We start from the raw sequence: 18,707 nt of genomic DNA on the forward strand, positions 1-18,707 counted from the left end.
TGACTCATAGACTTATTTTTAAAGAACATAGCATACCATACTTTATTCAGATGGAAGTGTACTCGTTGTTGCTAAGTAACAACTCTTAACAGTCATGGAAATATGACAGAAGTGACATGTGTAGAACGGTTTCCCCAACCATAATACTGTTTAGTCGCCATTGAAAAATTTTAGCTCTAAATACAGTAAGGCCTGTTTGTCCCTCCTCAGCTGGAAATCCCATAATATGGATATTCTTAGCTTTAATGGTTGTCAGCCATTCTAGAGTGGGCTGATGTTTTTCTTTTTTAATTGGTTTTTCTCACGCTTAGGTTATAGCAATAATAAATTCATGAATAAATTCATGAGTAAAACTCTTCACCAAGACACAATTAGCTGGATCAGATCATATATATGGAGCTAACAGGGATTTTAGAGATCATCCTGATTTTACAGATAAAGAAACCGAGACCCAGAGAGATTATGGGATTTTCTGGTTAGTAAGCAGCAGAGTTAAGATTTGAACCTTTGGCTTCTCTCTGTCCTTAGAATGTACTTACACCTCTTAGATTTCCTGGCTTCCTTCAAGGCTCCGCTTATTTTACAAAAAGCATTTTTAAGCACCCACTACAATGTTAGGCACTTTGGGTTATATAGATCAAACTAAGACTCTGTTTATATTCTACAGAGGTAAACTTCAAATTCCCCCTCATTTTCTAATCACTTTCACAATAAAATGACTTAGTATTTCTTTTGTACTGACTGATCTATGTATGTATTGTTGGCTAACACTCCCTCTTCCCCAGAAGAATATAAGCTCTTTGAAGGCAGTGTTTTGTTCCTGTCTCTGCTCCCCCAAAGGTTGGTACCTTGTAGTCCTTGATTAACAAATAACATTAATAAAATCAATTTAAAAGCCCTTTGATGATACAATAAATCATCATGCATTTGTGATTTATGCTGAGTCACTTTTCAGAATTTTTCTGTTATCCCACTTTTAATTTTATTTTTTATTTTTGGCAGAGGCTTGTGATTTCCTTCTCTAGATCATTTTACAGATGAGGAAATTGAGGCACAAGGGCTTAAAGGACTTATCCAGGATAAGTGTTTGTAGCCAGATTTGAGCTTCTGACTCCAGGCTCCAGCATTCTATTCGCTGTCAGGTGCATCAAAATTTGCATTTATATAGATGTAACCTTCTCCCTTGCTGGACCTTTGTTTTGACCCATAGTTCTGGTTTTGGTTTTTTGTTTCTCCTGTTTGCCTCACTTTAAATGCTCAGTGACATGACCTGAGATGGAGTCCCAGGCCCTCAATTACCTTTAGTCATTTTAGTACCATTTCTTCTACTGAATGATACCAAGTCAAACTCTCTATCTGTCATTTGAATTTAACTCTTCCAATCTTGACACAAGCTAATATATCAGCTGTCCTTTCCCCCTGACAGCTGGTCTGCTCAGCCCAATTCCCTCAAATCAAGACAAAATAGGAGCCTTCTCAGCTGAATTTTAAGCTGTTTAAGAGCAAGAACCATATTGTGCACAATTTTTTTTTTACTACTCCATTTTCCCCCCTGCCCTCCACATTTAATATGGCAACTTTTATAAAACTACTAGCAGGTGAGGAAGGCAGCCCAGCTGAGCTGGGTGAGAAATTAGCTCCCAACAGTGGCTCTATCTCTGCTGTCTCCCATGCTGTGTGGCTTTAGTCCTGAGCATATGAGACAGCCTGGGCTGCTTCTGGAGGAGGCAGTGAGTATAGAGATGTGATGGGTGATGTGGTGGGGGGAGTGCTGCTACAGGGATGAAATCTGTCTTTCCCTTGATGTCTGTAAGTTCCTCTTGTGCAACAAGCATTCTCCTAGAGACTGAGCTGTTTTCCATACCAGGTCATGCTGTAGAAGTGTTCGAGTTCTCTGACACAAAAACAAGTTCTGGGTAATGCTAAATTTGTGTCATAAAGTCATTGAAGTCTGCCTACTGGACAGCTCCCTCCCTGTAAGACATGGCCCTGTCAGATGTGGCAGTTGGGTCCTGACAACTGCATATTCTCAGTAATTGCTGATTGATTAGCAATACAATAACTATAGCTACTAATTTCCTTCTTTTCCTCCTAAAGATGTTAATGATAATATTTTTGGCAGTCCTGTTACATTTTCTTAGCAATCAACAATCATTTATATGGATATTATATGTCAGTTAATATACTTGGTACTGGGAATATAAAGGCAAAAAATAAACACTCTGCCCTCCATTCTATTTGTAAAGACAACATATAAATGTATTTTAGAAGCACAGCCATTTGCTTCTGAGTTGATTAAAGTTGGAAATTTTATTTGAACCGGTTGGCTTTGAAAGAGATTGTTGTTGTTCAGTCATTTTTCAGTTATGTCCACCTCTTTGTAACTATATTTGGGATTTTCTTGGCAAAGATACTGGAATGGTTTGTCATTTCCCTCTGCAATATAGGAGATTTAGAAAGTCTGAAAAGTAGAAGTGAGAAGGGAATGTTTTCCAGGGATGGGGGACATCTGTACAAAGGCTTGGGGATAGAAAACGGTATAGTATATGTGAAGAATAGTAAGAACACCAGATGAGTAGTCCTTAGAGGATATGAAAGGCTATGACATGTAATTATCCTAGAAAGGTAAGATGGAATCAGATGGGAAAAGGCTTTAAATGTCAAACAGAATTTTCTATTCCATCCTAGAGATAATAGGAAACCACTGGTGTTCATTAATCAAAGAAGTGATACAGTCAGATGTGTACTTTAGGAGGATCTATTTGGCAGCTTTATGGATTGGAGTAGGGAGGGATTTGAGGGAGGATGACTAGGAGGCTACTACAATAATCTAAGCAAGAGACGATGAAGGCTTGTACTAGGATAGTGGCAGTGTGAGAGCAGAGAAATGAATGTTGGGAGAAAAGTTGTGAAGGTAAACTTGACTAGATTGGATATCAGAGATGAGGGAGAGTGAGGAGTAAGAAATGATTCTGAAATTGGAATCTGCATAATTAGGAAGATGGCAATCCCCTCAACAGAAATAGAGATGTTAGGAAGAAGGGATGGTTTTAGAGGAAGTTTAAATTTTGTTTTAGACTTGTTGAGTTTGAGATCATTATGGGATCCCACTGGGAAACACTTTTTTCCTGAGCTCTCAGAAAATGAAACTAAAGAGACTATAAAAAATGCAGCTATATAGGAAAACAATCCTTCCTGATCCAGACAGATTTACAGGTCAGACAGATATACAAAGAACAATGCTATACAAATTATTCTCAGAAATAATGAAAATATTGACTAAATTCCTTTCATGAGAAAAATAATGTCCCAATAATATCTCAACTAGAAAGAGATAAAGCAAAGAGGGAGAATTAAAGACCCATATCTCTAATTAATATTAATGCAAAAATAAAATTCTAGCAAAACATTTTTCTTTTTTTCTTTATATACAAAAATTTAAAAAAAAACACCAAAATAGTTAAGACAATCATGGTTAAGTGATAACATTTTTTCTCTGTATAATGATTATTTCACCTGCCTGTTGTCATTGTAGAGCTAAATAGGTATGTCAGATTAGGCTGGTTACTGATTAAATGTTGTTTTTTAAAAGTTAGAGTTTTGCAGAGCTATAATAGGATAAAATGATCATAGTAGGATCCTGAAATTTGGAGTGCAAATATTTTAAACAATAATTTTAAAATAATTGCTCTTTTTTATTTTTATTTTTTTTTCTGTTTGCATTTTGATTTCCTGATTAGGCTATGTCCTTTGACACTATTTGGTTCATTTGAAGATGATTTGAGATTATTGCTGGTCCTTGGCATTAAAATTTTCAGTTATTAGCTGGCATTTCTAAAGATGCAAAGGTGGCAGAACTAGAAAAGAATACAGGACAAAAATATCTCCTTTGTTTGGGTCTGCCTTCTCTGTTTTATGACATTAATATTCAGGGATCAGTGATTTTATTTATTATAGGGAGTTTGCTCAGGATCACACAGCCAAGATGTATAAGAGGGAGAGCTTGGAGCCACTCTGTCAGGCTTCCACTTAGTTACTATCCAGAGGATTGTCAAACAAAGTTACCCCATTGTGACATATTTCAAGAAATCTTACACATTAGTTTCTATAAAAATATGTATGGAAATGATCTATATACATACTGCAGATATCCTTGATGAAAACATGAGAACAGAACATATGGGTATGGGTTGGTTTTTTTTTTTGCAAATTATTCTCTGTAGCAGATCAGCATTTAAAATTTTATAGTCACATAAGACATTAAGACATAGAGAAAGTAAAAGATCTTTTTATGTCTATTTTTTTGTTGCTTATCTCCCCAAATCACTTCGCTTGATGAATGTAAGTGCCATCTTAAAAGTTCATGTAAATATTTATCCTAAAATTTTGTTCTGGAACAATTGGAGGCCTTTAAGTAGAGGATCCTGTGATTTGAGTTATGAATAAGAAAGATTGGGCAGCAAAAGACAGGCTGAATTGTGCATAGAGATTAAAGGTTAAAAAAAAAAGATTAGTGGTAGTTGTAGGTGAGTGGTACTGAGGGTCTAAAGTGGTAGTAGTAGAAATAGATACTTGTGAGCCAATTAAAAAGCTATTACACTAGTAGAATTGAGGGGATCTTGAAAATGATGAGACTTTACATACCTGTTGTATGTAGGAAGTTAGAGAAAGGAGAAAGTCAAAGATAACATTTACACCCGGCAACCTTCTCTAACTGGTCTCTTTATTTTTCTGGCTTCTCTCATTACTCTCATTCATGTACACTTCCATCAAGCCACACTGAACAAGGCCAGAGCATGGTATGAAGCTGAGTTTGCTGTGTGGATTAAGTAGGTAAAAATTTCCAGAGTTGCAAGCAGGGATGGGAAACCAGGCAAATGATTCTATTTCTATAGGTTTGTGAGGAGGGAAATTATTCTTAAAGAAGGCTATTCTAGCAATTATATGCAGAATGGATTAGAGAAGCCAAAGACAGGAAGAAGGCAAAGGGAATGGACAGGTTAGATCAGGGCACCAGATTTAGTAGCCACGGAGTAATGACTGGCATTGCCACTTGCTACCTTGGTAACTTTGAACTAGTCACTTCCCTTTCTTTGAGCCACCATTTCCCCCATAAAAAGAAATGGCAGCTTGGATAAGATGATTTCTAGCACTTATTAGCTCTAAATCTATGATTGAATGATCTTATGATCTATGAAATTATTTCAGTTTTCTGGATATCACAAAGTCCTGAAAAAGGAATCAAGATCCTTAGTGATAGATTGGTTGTGGGGGATGAACAAGAGGAAACAAAAAGGAGTTGAATATGTCTAGACTGGGTAAATTTAGCAGGAGAAATGGTTAAAAATGGTTAAAAAAACAAAACAAAATTTTTAATCCTTTGTGTTGACAATTGACACTTTTGCCCTAGCAACTCAGTTCAGTCTCCATTAACTGTAAAATTTGGTCCCAAAGCTTAAGTTATCTTTATTTGGTCAGAGCAATGAGCTCTTAATGCTTCAGGTTAGTCTTTTGAGAAGATCAAAAAGAATTTGGACAGATGGTAGAAAAAGCCTGCCAACATACACCCATGAATTTTATTTCTCCCTTCCATTTGTGGGCATCCTTCAATGATATCTGGGTTATGGATTACCTTTTATATCACCAAAAAGTACCTCCTCCTCTTCACTTTTCTCAGAAACTGAACCTGTGAGCAAAACATAGAAGAGCCATTCCAATCAAGAACTTATGCTGAAAATAGAACAAGAGAACAAGCATCCTGATTCCTCCTCCTAAATATACAGGACTATGACTGTAGGAATCAGTCCCTAGTGATAGGAATAAGTCATAATGGTGACAATGAGCAAATAAATTGTTATAACAAAATATTTTAGTGAACTATAGGTTATAGTTTTGAGATCCCCTCTAACCCTGGGATTCCGTGATTCTGAGAAGCCAGCACAAGCGGAGGTAGAGAAATTCTTTTGGTCCTATGGGAGACCACACTAAAACAAGCTTTGCAGTTAATTGCTTCTAGAGTGAGCTTGAATTTAGCACCTTGATTTTTTTGGGAAGTGTTTCTTTAATGAGGTTTCTTTTCTAGATATACTGTACTTCCTTGAAGAAGCAGAGCTTTGAGTAAGTCCAGGCTTTCAGGCTGTGAGTGAGAAAAGTCGATTTAGGGTCCATGGAGAGATAAACATTTATCTGCAAGGTCACAAATAGTTCTTAGAGTTAACACAAACTCAAGACTAGCTATAGTATATTCACCTCTTGTTTGTTTCCTCCTGCTAAATTTTCTTATTTTTTCTTGTTAAAGTACTGATATATTTTGTTTTGACACAACAGGCATTGCCCAGCAACTGCTGGAACAAATCCTAGTACAAAGTACACTCTTTGAAAAAGTTCATTGATTGTTGACAGGAGGGATGTGAATTTTTTAACACCATGGCACTAGCATTGTTGTATTTGATCAGAGTTTATTTTCCTTTGCATGTTGACATTAATTTATACTGGTACTTATTGTGCCTGTTATTCCCTTGGCTTTGCTTTATTTACTCTGCCTTTTTCATAGAAGCCTTCCCATGTTTTTTTGAATTCTTCAATATTTATTTTTCCTTGCAGAGCAGATGAAATCAATCATCAAATGAAAGATGTAGAATCAGAAGAAAAGAGGCCCTAGGACAGAGCTTTGAGGGAGATTCATAATTAGTGGGAAAGAGGTGGATTTTGAATTAACAAAGGAGACTGTGGATTTTGTAAAAACAGGGGAAGAGAGAATTGGGAGACAATTGTGACATGGACGCTGAAGAAAGAAAAATAAAGTATACATGAAGTGGGGAAGTAGTGTTGAAAGCTTTAGAAAGATCAAAAAGGACAGGGACTAAATAAAAGCTATTGGATTGATAAATTATGAGATTTTAGAAAGAACAAGACATATGACATATGATAAAGTAAAATAGGAGGCAGGGAAGCAAGGGAGATGGGGTGTTCAAAGATGACTATGAAATTCTGAAGTTAGATGACTGGGAGAGGAATTGAAAGAAAAAAGGAAGTAAAGTACAGGGGGACTGATTTAGTGGGAAAGATGAATTTGATTTCGAATATCTTGAGTGATAGCATACTGATTCTGTTCTATTCAGTATTTTATATATAATATCTTTCAAGATTATGCGCCCAAATTTTGAATTCAGTTCATTCCAATATTTTTACCTTTATAGTCATCTTTTTTTGGTCCTCTAAAAAGTAAAATATATGTGTCATGTTGGTGTTTTATTATGTATCTTTATGTTTTAATTTCATAAAAGTGGATCAACAGTGGTGTGATATTTTTATTATTCTTGTCATCATTCTAGGTTAACAGACCAGAATGAAGAAGACAAGACTAAGGAGGAGTGTATTATATCTGATCCTTCCTTTTCAATGGTTACAGTTCAGCGTGAAGATAGTGGGATAACCTGGGAGACCAGCTCGAGTAGGTCCTCCACTCCCTGGGCCTCAGAAAGTAGTTTAACTTCTGATATGTATAGTATGGAAGGTTCAACAGTAAGTTCTCCTCCAGGGAACATTTCTTTTATCTTGGATGAAGGTAAAAAGGTTCGGAAAAGAGCCCATAAGTCATCATCAAAACATGGTTCCCCAGCTTTACGTCGGAAAGGAGGTAAAAAGAGACACTCCTTGGAAGGGCAAACGGATGTCCCAGCAAATGCAAAAGACAAAACTTCACTTTCAGATGGAAAATCAGAACAAGAAAAGTCATCTTTTGGTATTTATGATAAAACTAGAAAAAAGAAGACTGTCTCAAACACCCCCCCTATCACTGGGGCAATATACAAAGAGCACAAGCCATTAGTATTAAGACCAGTTTACATAGGAACAGTACAATATAAAATTAAAATGTTCAATTCAGTGAAAGAAGAAATAATTCCCCTACAATTTTATGGAACATTGCCAAAGGGTTATGTAATTAAGGAAATCAATTACAGAAAGGGGAAAGATGCATCTATTACTTTAGAACCAGATGCAAATCAAGACTCTAGCATATCTTCCAAAGCAAGCAAATCAATGACCCAAAATATAGAGAGCAACAAAGAAAAGCAGCTTTCTCCACCCTGGAGAGAAGCAATATCTAAAGAGTCCAGGACAATGCCATCATTTCTTAAGGATACAGAAAAATCAAAAGAAATTAACTTCTTTTCACCACCAGCTTCTGGACTCAAACATACTGTTTCCTCATATTCTAATAATGAAATTATGGAGCCTCAGAGTCTCCCCTTGTCAGATTCAGCAATTCCAGTTGAAGAAACATCAATGAATGAAATACAAATTGATTCTCCAGATGCTGCAACCTCAGAATTGATGTCACCCAAACTGGTAAAGGAAGAGTTGAAAGCTGATACACAACAAACTGCAGTTTTGCCACCCTCATTTTCAACCTCACCATCTTTTGTGGATGAAGTTGGAGAAGAAGAAAGAGAATCTGATTTATTGGCAACTGTTGCTACCTCTATTTCTGAGAATCTCAGTTCAACTGAGGCAGAACAGGAAGCCTTTGAGTCAGATTCAGCAGTCACTGCAGCATCTGCCCCAGGTTCTTTGGATACGAAGGTAGAAAACTTGGGGCTATCTTCCCTAGAAAAAGAAGAACCAGTTTCTCCAGCGGGTGAATGGGAGACGGAAGAGACCAAACCTGAACCCCCAGCCTTGAGGGAAATGAAAGAGGAAGAAGGGGATGTTTCCTTGCCAATAACTTCAGGACCAGAACTTGAATCCTCATATGTATCGGAAGAAGAGATCATTGAAATTGATTATCCGGAAAGCTTATCTCCCTCTGAAAATGCCATCCCACCTCCTTTGGTTCATGAAGGGGAGAGAGAAGAAGCTGAACCTGACTTACCACTATTGACCACATCTACTTCTGAAAATGTGGCTTTATTGGAGAAAGAGAGAGAAGATATTGGGCCTATTTCTCCAGATTCAGACTTTGCATCTGAGTTTTCAAGTTTATCATATTCAACCCATGAACTAGAGGAAAAAGAAACTAAGCCAGTTTCTCCACCAGCTGTATTGTCACCTTCTGAATATGAAATTTTGTCAGAGGAAGAGACTTTGCCTTGTTCCCCAGAGTTCACATCTGTATCTGAGTATTCCACAACATCTCCTACAGCAGAAGAGGATGGTATTGAATACCAGTCCCCTATACATTTAGCATCGACATCTGAAGCCGCCATCTTCTCAGAAGAAGAGACTCTAGAAAGTGAGCGTTATACGCCAGATTCTACATCTGCTTCTGAATATTCGATTCCCCCATATGCAGCACAGGAACAGAAAGAAGAAACCGGTCAACGGACTCCCCTGAGTTCAATAGCTACAGCTGAACATATGATTATATCAGAAGAAGAAAAAGATGACATTGGACCCTATTCTCCAGATTCAGCATTTGTCTCTGAATTCTCAGTTTCACCTCATCCAATTCAAGAGTCAGAGAAAGAAGAATCTGAACGGGATTATCCAATACATGCAACATCCCCTTCAGAGCATACTATTTTGAATGAAGAAGAGAATGAAGAGATTGAGCCTTTTTCACCAGTCTCAGCCTCTGACTTTTCCATCCCTTACACATCACCTGAACCAGAGAAGAAAGCCGATGAACCGAGTTCATTGGAAACTGCAATGTCTGTTTCAGAATATTCTATTTTTTCAGAAGCAGAGAAGGAAGAAATGGAGCCTGAGATCCAAGCAGCTACAATGCCTGTCCCTGAGCAAACCATTTTGTCACAGAAACAAAAGGCCCAACATTCCTCTGCACTTCCTGAACAGGTGAAGCTTCCACCTTCAGCAGCTGAAGTAGACAAGGAAGAAGCCAAGCCTAACTCTCAAACAGATGCCACATCTGTATCTGAATATCTTATTTTGTCACAGAAGCAAAAAATTGAAAGTGCCTCTAAGGTACTTGAGTCTGAACACTCAATTCTTCCATCTTCAACTGATGAAAGAGAAAAGGAAGAAATCAGACCTGATTCATCAATACCTGCCTTCATGAAGGCAGGCTCATCTGAGAAAGAAAAAGTCAAGCCAGTTTTACCACAAACCCCTGTAACTGGATCTCAAGAGTCAACTGTACCAAAATCAACTCAAGAAGAAAAGAAAGAGCTGGGGCAGGAACAGCTACATGCTCAAAAAGTGGCATCTGAACATTCGGCTTTTTCAAAAGTAAGCAAGGAAGAAATCATGTCCAGCTCCCAGGTTACTCCATCTGAACACCCAGCTTCAATGTTGCAGAAAGAAATTGAGCCCCATTCGCCAAGGGCCCCAGAGTATGTGATGGAATCTTCAGTTACACCTGGGAAGGCAGGGGAGAAAGTAGGATCTGATTCTATGTCAGCTGAGACACTTGTGCCTCAGCAAGAAACTTCATTAAAGAATAAGGAAAACTTGAAAGACAGCCAACAGGCAAAATCTTTAGCTGGATTTGAAGTTTCACAAGCAGAGACAAAGGAAAAAGTTAGGCAAGACAAAGAACAAGCAGATATACCTAAATCCCAGCATCTGGTTTCATCTAAATCAGAGAAAGAAGAAACTTCTCATCTTCCTGAACTGAAATTCTCATCTTTGTCAGAAAAAAATCAAAAAGAAATTGGGCTTGATTCTCCACAAGCCACAGCATCAGAACTAAAACCTTCACTTTTGCCCAAAACAGTAAAGGAAGAAACCCAATCAGATTCACCACTTCCCACAACATCTGTGTCTGATGCAGTCTTATCGAAAGCAAGCAAGGAAGAACTGAAAATCTCATCATTGTCAGAAGAAAATAAAAAAGGAATTGGGCTTGATTCTCCACAAGCCACAGCATCAGAACTGAAACCTTCACTTTTGCCCAAAACGGTAAAGGAAGAAATTCAGTCAGATTCACCACTTCCCACAGCATCTGTGTCTGATTCAGTCTTATCAAAAGCAAGCAAGGAAGAACTGAAAATCTCATCATTGTCAGAAGAAAATAAAAAAGGAATTGGGCTTGATTCTCCACAAGCCACAGCATCAGAACTGAAACCTTCACTTTTGCCCAAAACGGTAAAGGAAGAAATCCAATCAGATTCACCACTTCCCACAGCATCTGTGTCTGATGCAGTCTTATCAAAAGAAAAAGTGGATCTCAGTTCTCTACCAACAGACCATTTGGTTCTAAATGAGAAACAAAAGAAAATAGGTGAACCTGGTTCTTCACCTATTGAAACAGCAGCAGCTAAGTTTCCAGTCTGGTCAGAAGTAGATAAAGAAGTGAATTTACATGCACCATCAAGTGCAAGGGATTCAGCAGAGCATGCAGTTTTGTCAGATGTGGTAAAAGAAGAGGAAAAGCCTGAGTTACCAATGCCTGACCATTCATTTTTATCAAAGGTAGGAAATGATCAAGGTGTCCCACTTCTGAAAGTTCCTGCAGCTGAACGTTCAGCTTTGTCAGAGAAGCAAGCCTCTGAATCATCCACTCCAGCATCAATGACTGGAGGTACAGTTCCACCATACATGACTGTTGAAATGGAGAAAAAAGATACAAAAGTTCCTTCATCAAAGACAGTAATATCAGTATCAGATCAAAAAGTTACTTCACAAGAAAAGGAAGAAATAAAATACCCCCTGCATGAATTGGAAACTTTGGAGACAGAAGACTTATCCATGAAATCAATCACTCCTACAGGTGAGAGGAGTAGACAGGAACCTGGAATGTTGATGTCAGATAAGAGTCATTTGCTGTCAGAAAAGCCAACTGTTCCTTCATCAAGTCAACTAGTGGAACCTGCACTGGAATTATCAGGGGGTGTGGCAGAGCTGTCACAAGGTTTAGTGAGTGAAAATGGACACAGGGATACAAAACAGGCAATCTCAGCAACAGAAATATCAGCAACAGAAAGCTCAGTGCTAGAAAGGGCAAAGTCAGAGGCTAAGACCAGGGAAGAAGGGAAACAAGAGTGTAAACCTGTTTCAGCTGAGGTGGTCAGTGTGGTGTCAGATCAATCAGTAGCTTCTTTTGTTGAAAAAGAAAATTCAGAACCACAGCAAGATCATTTTTCATCAAAAGAGTTACTAGAATCAAGGGACTTGGTAGTCTCTAATGAAGGAAAGAAACTAAAAGGTCATCCTTTGACTTCTGCAGCAAATTTGGTCCCACAAGGCACAAGGGATGTTTTGACCAAAACAAATGAAAATGATGTCCAAACACCTTCATTCCTTATGTCTCAAAATGTACCTGAACCATCCAAGATGGCCTCTTTTGATATTTCTGAGGAACAAGCAAGACAAAAATCTATGCTTTGCCCAGATGATATTGTTAATTTATCTGACCCATCAATACGCAGTCCCTTGGTTGAGCAAAAGGACATTGCTACTGAGTCACCTTCATTTGCAGAAGTAAATTTGCCTTTGGAAGAGTCAAAATCTATTGTGACAATTGAGCCTAGAGATGTTAAAGATGCAAAAGAGTCCCTCTCTTTGCAAAAAGAAGTCATTCGGCTGCAAAAAGAGCAGAGTCAAGAGCAGACTAGCCCTGACAAGGAAAGAGTGCTGGAGTCAGGGCAACTGTATTCCTCTGCCACAGATGGAAGACCACTGGGACAGTTAATGTCTGTTTCACCTGAGAAGAAACAAACTTTTGAACATATAAAACAAGAAAACATTTACCCAGCTGAAGAACCTGATTTATCAGCAGAGATACCAACATCTCCTCTGGGTAGACTCGATGATCATAGAGAGAAACTGACAACTCAAACCTACTTTTCTCCCGAAATACAAATGGCTGAAAAGCCAAAAAGTACAGTTCTAGTTGAAAAAGCAAGTAGACCTGAAGTTAATGAGAAGCAGTTCTCTCCATCAGTGGCTCCTGAAAGTGTGATACCTGAAAAGTTAAGTACTGAAGATGTCCAGGAAAAATTCACACTAACCTCAGAAAGTGCCACTAAAGTACAAATGAAAGTCTCTGGGGATCACATAAGGGAGAAGGTAAAACCTGCAATTATTCCTTCTTCAGTCAAAGCAACCAGTTGTCTGGCAGAAGATTCAATAACTGTCTTAAGTAGTGAAAAAGAAGATCTGAGAAGTACAACATATTCTTCCACAGAGAAAAGACTGTTGGAAGAATCAAAAACAGACACTTCAAAGGTTGCAAAAATTGCTGATGAAGTCCAGCAGCCAAAATCAGAGAAACCTAAGTCTGAGGTCAAAATCTTAATGCAAGAAAAATCAGCACTGGATTCCCCAGAATTAATTAACAAAGTACCAGAACAGGCTGAAGCTGCTCCCCCAAGTACTGTCACTGATGGTAAAGCCAAAAAAGGAGTTTCATCTTTCACGTCGTGGATGGCCAGCCTATTTTTTGGAGCAAGTGCTCCAGAAAACAATGTTGATGAAAAAGAAGCTTTGCCAAGCCCTGCTGCAGACACATCTGTGTTGGAAGGGGAGGTTAAAATGACAGTTCCAGCTATTCCTGATGACTTTAATGAAGCTGAGAAACCAGCACCGTCTCCTTTATCAGTGTCAGGACTTTTGCCTGAGAAAGAATCTAAAGCCATTTTAATTAAAGCCAGTGACGAAAGGGAGCAGAAAGAAACACCATTATCTTTAACTAACCAAGAAGATAAGGAGTCATCCAAATTGACTCCTTTAAGAGTTGAAAAGATGTCACAAAAATCAGAGTTACTACAAACTCATCATTTACCAGAGTCAAGATTGTTATCTGGGGCAGAATCTAGAACTGCCTTAACAGAATCTGGAAAACCAAGACAGCTCAAAGAAGACTCTATGTTTTTATCTGCCATGGAAGAGGATGAAAGTCAACAACTATCATTTGCTAAAGCAGATTTGTTTAGGGAACCACAGAGTGCTTCAGTGGGCCCCACAGAAAGGAACAAAGAAGAGAGTTATCAGTCTCCTTTGGCAAAGAAAGAAAAGTTAATTTTGGGAAGATCTGAAGCTATCAGAGTCAGTCCTGAGGAGGAAGGTGGAGAAAAAGAAAGTATTACAGATTTATCTCTAGGTGAAAATAATCAAAGGACTCAGCCTCACTCAGCAGGGAGAACCAATTTTGCCTCTGGAGAATCGGAAATCACCTTTGGTATTTCTCATGATGAAACTGAAAATCTGAAAAATCAAGCATATTCTTTGGCTAAAGCAAAATCAATTACTGGAGAATCACAAATGGTGTTCTCAGTGGCTCATCCAGAAATGAAGGAAGCAAAAACAGTAGGAATTCAGCCAACTTCTTTAAGGGAGAAGGATTCATTGGAAGAAAAGACTAAGACATTAATTCCAACTAGTCCTGGTCACCGGATCGAAGTAGACCAGGAAAACATTTGTGCTTTACCTGATGTGGAAAGTCTGAGGACTAAAGTACCAAGTCATAGTAAAGAAAAGGAACAACACTTGCTTTCCTCTGATATACCACATGCTATGATTGAGCCTTCAAAAGAGATTTTACTTGATATTACCAAGGAAAGCAAGAGGCAAGAGTCACAACCTGAATTTGGTAGACTAGTGTCCAGAGAATCTAAAACTCTAGACAGTCCCTTTGATGAATCAAGGAGTTTAGATCAATTATCTTCTTCTTCAGAAGCAATTTTCTCACCTGTGAAATCAGCAAATGTGATTTCAGTATCTTCTCTAGAAGTTAATAAATCAGAAATTTCATCACCAGAACTAACTGGAGCAGGTCAGACTTATCGAGCCAAAGATGATGTAGCACATTCACTTGTGCCATCCACTTTTGTCTCAAAACAAGTTTCTGATTCTCAGACAAAGCCCATGGAAGATTTTCAGGGAGATAAACCATGCCCATCAACAGTTCATGATTCTAATGAAGTTATATGTGATATGCCATCAACTAGTTGTAAAGAAACTTCTTCTACTGGAGGCATAATGAAGGAATCTGAAAATATTTTTGTAAAAGATGGTGCATTTGCAGCTCCTATGGTGACCAGCAAACCCCCTGGCCTCACAGAAGATCAAAAAAATGCATTTAGCATCATCTCTGAAGGTTGTGAGATATTGAACATTCATGCTCCTGCTTTTATTTCATCAGTTGATGAGGAGGAGTGTGAAAAAATGCGGGACAAATTAGAGTACTTGGAAGAGAAGACTTCACAAAGCATTCAACCCTTACATGATGGCAGTGAGGTGACTGAAGGCCATGAAGTTTTGAGAAATGAGTTCCTTGCAGGTGACTCAGATGTAGATATATCCCTGGGGAAGGGAAAGATACAAGAGAAAACTCACCCAGCAGAAGAGGACATTTCCACTGACTCAGATGTGCCCTTCAGTTATCATACAATGCCCAGTGATGTGGATTATTTTGAAAAATATACTCTGATTGATTATAACATATCCAAAGAGCCACTTCAAAAGCAAGATGTTGAAGGAGAATCCCAAAAGAAAATTCCTGAAGAAACGACCTCTTTCCCAGAAAGTTCAGCAGATAAGACTCTGGAATGTGAGTCTGATTTGGTGAAATTCGATGAAAGCTTTTATGGAATGGAAAAGGAGGATGGCAAAGTTTCTTATAAAGAATCTCAGACATCTTCACCTACCCTCAAATCAACTGACAGTGAGACTCCAAGGGATGTAAACAGAGATGTGAAATTAAAGTCTCCTGGAATGCCCTTATTTAGTGCAGAAGAAGGAGTATTGTCCCGAACGCAACTATTTCCTATGGAAGTTAAAGCTATTAACCCAGAGCTGCTGGAGGAACAACCAGCACTAGCATTTTTATATAAGGATCTGTATGAAGAAGCAGTTGGGGACAAAAAGAAGGAAGGTGAGACCATCTCTGATAAGGAAAGCCTGAATTCTGATGGCTCATTTCCAAACAGACATTCCGATGCTGAAGAAGAAACCGGAATGTATTTTGAAAAGTACATTCTCAAAGATGAGATGCTACACGATGCATCTAGATATCAGAAAGACCAAAGCCAACCTCTGGAAGAAATACCAGTTGATAAAAATGACTTAGGTCAAGTAAAAGCTGGAAAAGGAGAAGTCTGGGGGAGGTTTGGAACTACTTTGGGGGAAAAAAGCATGGAGGAGGAACAAAGAGCTATGGTTGATGAAGGGGAATTACGAAGTAGTGTGGAAAACCATAAGGATAAAGAGGTACAGGGAAAAGTGCCCATCACGGAGGAAGTCCAATTGGCTTCCCAGAAAATAAGTTACGCAGTGCCCTTTCAAGACACACATGACATTTTGGAGAGGGTAGACGAACATGTTGATCAGGCTAATGAAGAAGAAAATGCCAGTCCTGAGGTAAGTCAGAATTTCCCTGTGGAAGTGTCTTACCCAGAAGAAGAATCCATGTCAGGTGCTACAGCTACTCCAGAACGCCTGCAAGTAGAACCTCAAGGATTTGTACCTCTTGAAGTGAAGGAGACAAGACCCTGCAGCAGCCCTGTTCAAGATGAATATGAGTTTGCAGAATCAATGAGTTATGGAGTGGCTACTCAGGAGAATCTCTTATCGGATGATTTGTTCTCAGAATCCACGCCTGAAGATGTCCTGTCCCAAGGCAAGGAGTCTTGTGAGCTTGTTGGAGAAAATGCTGAATTTGTGAAGGAAGAAGAACAAAGTAGGTCTGTTCTGCAGAAGGATTTGGGGTCTGAGGTTGTAGAGCCAGAGCAACCATTGGCTGAGGCAGAAGATGCTCAGAAAGAAGCAAAAAAATCCCAGATCGACACATATTGCTATACATGTAAATGCCCTATCTCTGCAATCGATAAGCTATTTGGGGAACACAAAGACCATGAAGTTGCGGCACTTGACACAGCTATTGATGTGGTCAAGGTAAATATAGTCTTAAATTCTTATGGCTAAAATATTCCTCTTCAAAATACATGCTTCTTTTGGGAGGTTTCAGAAGTGACCTTTATCTTTGATCCCTTAAATTATTTGAATTGAAAAGGGCCTGAAAACAAAGGATTTCTCTATTTTCTGCTTAACCTTCATGCAGTGGTATGCATGAATTGTACTGCCATGAGGAGAGAAGTAAAATGATTTCAAATTCAAATAAAATGCACTTTAAAGGGCACTGCTAAATAATTCTCAGGCTCATTTTGATTCAGCATTTTAACACATTGGAAGCTTGAATATGCATGCGTTCCCTACCAAATTTGCCCTTATCAACTTGCCCAACATTGGTCTATGTCTCTGTAATTTGAGTTGAGCTGGAGTAGCTTACCTGGCATATTCTTAGACATCAATCTTGATATATTAGCATCAGAGCTCAAGACAATATGCTCACTCCTCCTCCAGGCTGACACTTGATTTTCTTAATTAATGATTACTGTGACTTCAGAAAAGGGAGTGTGGAGCAATTGGGTTTCATAGCTAATCCCAAGAAGTTAGTTTAAAATTATGTTGTCTTAGTCATTAAAACTTATCCTAAATAATTGGCATTCAAAAATTTAATTGCCAAAAAGAAGAAGGGGTGCACTCAGAGCTAATTGTTGTGCCTGGAGCAAAATAAACCACATGCAGGGCAAATAGCAGAAATTGTGTCTCTGTATATATTTAAAATATTTGGGGATATCTTATGCATTTTCATTGTGTTAATTTCTGAATGTATTCTTCCTCCTTCCCATACTCAATGAATCATTCTTTCTAATAAAGAATGAAAAAGCAAGAGAAAAAAAGCAATTCAGCAAAATTAACCAACACAGTGAACAAGATTAACCATACAGGATGTTCCAAAGCCATAGTCCTCCACTTTTGAGAGAGGGAGGTGGATTTTATCATCTCTTCTTAAGCTTAAGCTTGGTTATTATGATTCTACAATATTCATTTTTATCATATACATTTTTTAAGTTGAGACACCAGCAGTCTTAGGCAGAAATACCAATATATTCCTAGTGATAGGCTAATTTCTGCATTTTTGACTAATTTATTTTCTGGTCCTGTTGTAACAGGTATGAAAATATAAAAGTGAAAGGGGGGAAACTCAAGCAAAGGCAAGAAAGCCTACTTAATTTTCATCAACCAATCTGTAAAGATTAAGAATTGACCAGCAAATTTTAAATAATAATAATCATATTATTTAAAAATGTATTTACATATTCATAGTTCTAGAATTCTTGGTGGTGTCTATATAGAAATTCTTAATAACTCAAGATCTAATTACCTAATTTGTGAATTATTTTACTTTCTCCAGGGTCCTTCTTCTAGTTGTTTGCCTTGAGATAATTTCAGTGATCATTAGAATTTTAATCAGACTATGATCAATGAATAAAATGAAAATGATTCAGTTCCATTTTGCTACTCATTAGTGTCAATAAAAGAATTATTAAGGGAGAAATTGTAATTATGGTAGGAGCTATTGGTTCAAATGTTTTAACTATATGCTTCTTGTTCTTCACTCAAGATGTTAGAGTTGAATTTGGTCTCCTCTCTAGTATTTGAGGGAGAAAGAACTGAAAACTATAGAAGTACTGGACTTTAAGACTACCTCAAAAAAATAAGTTGCATCAGTGTACTTTTTTGCCTATAGGGCAAAAAAAATAGAGCTAGGATAAAAAATGTTTAAATTAAAATTATTTTAAAAATTATGTCAATTGACATTTCTGGTCTTTCTAATGTTAAAACAAGGTCATATCTCTTGAGAAGGTCATGTCTAACAGTTTACAAATCCTATCCCTTCCCTTCCCTTTCTTTTCCATATTTTAAAAAAGCTTTCAAAAATTATTATTTTCTGTGAAATA

The 18,707-nt window shown here is 37.9% G+C and overlaps 1 protein-coding gene across 2 annotated transcripts in view; it reads left to right on the top strand.

Annotated features, from left to right (window-relative positions):
* The window catches only part of CMYA5 (cardiomyopathy associated 5), a 103,400-nt gene that overhangs the window by 24,527 nt on the left and 60,166 nt on the right, over positions 1–18,707 (top strand). For both annotated transcript variants that reach the window (XR_012484774.1, XM_074282350.1), the window contains exon 2: positions 7,335–16,797. Coding sequence is in view for 1 of the 2 variants with exons in the window: in XM_074282350.1 (XP_074138451.1) it covers positions 7,335–16,797 (9,463 nt within the window). In the remaining variant the exon portion in view is untranslated. The remainder of the gene's footprint in view (positions 1–7,334; positions 16,798–18,707) is intronic.

Source organism: Sminthopsis crassicaudata, chromosome 1 (genome assembly GCF_048593235.1).
Source record: "Sminthopsis crassicaudata isolate SCR6 chromosome 1, ASM4859323v1, whole genome shotgun sequence".
NCBI lineage: Eukaryota > Metazoa > Chordata > Mammalia > Dasyuromorphia > Dasyuridae > Sminthopsis > Sminthopsis crassicaudata.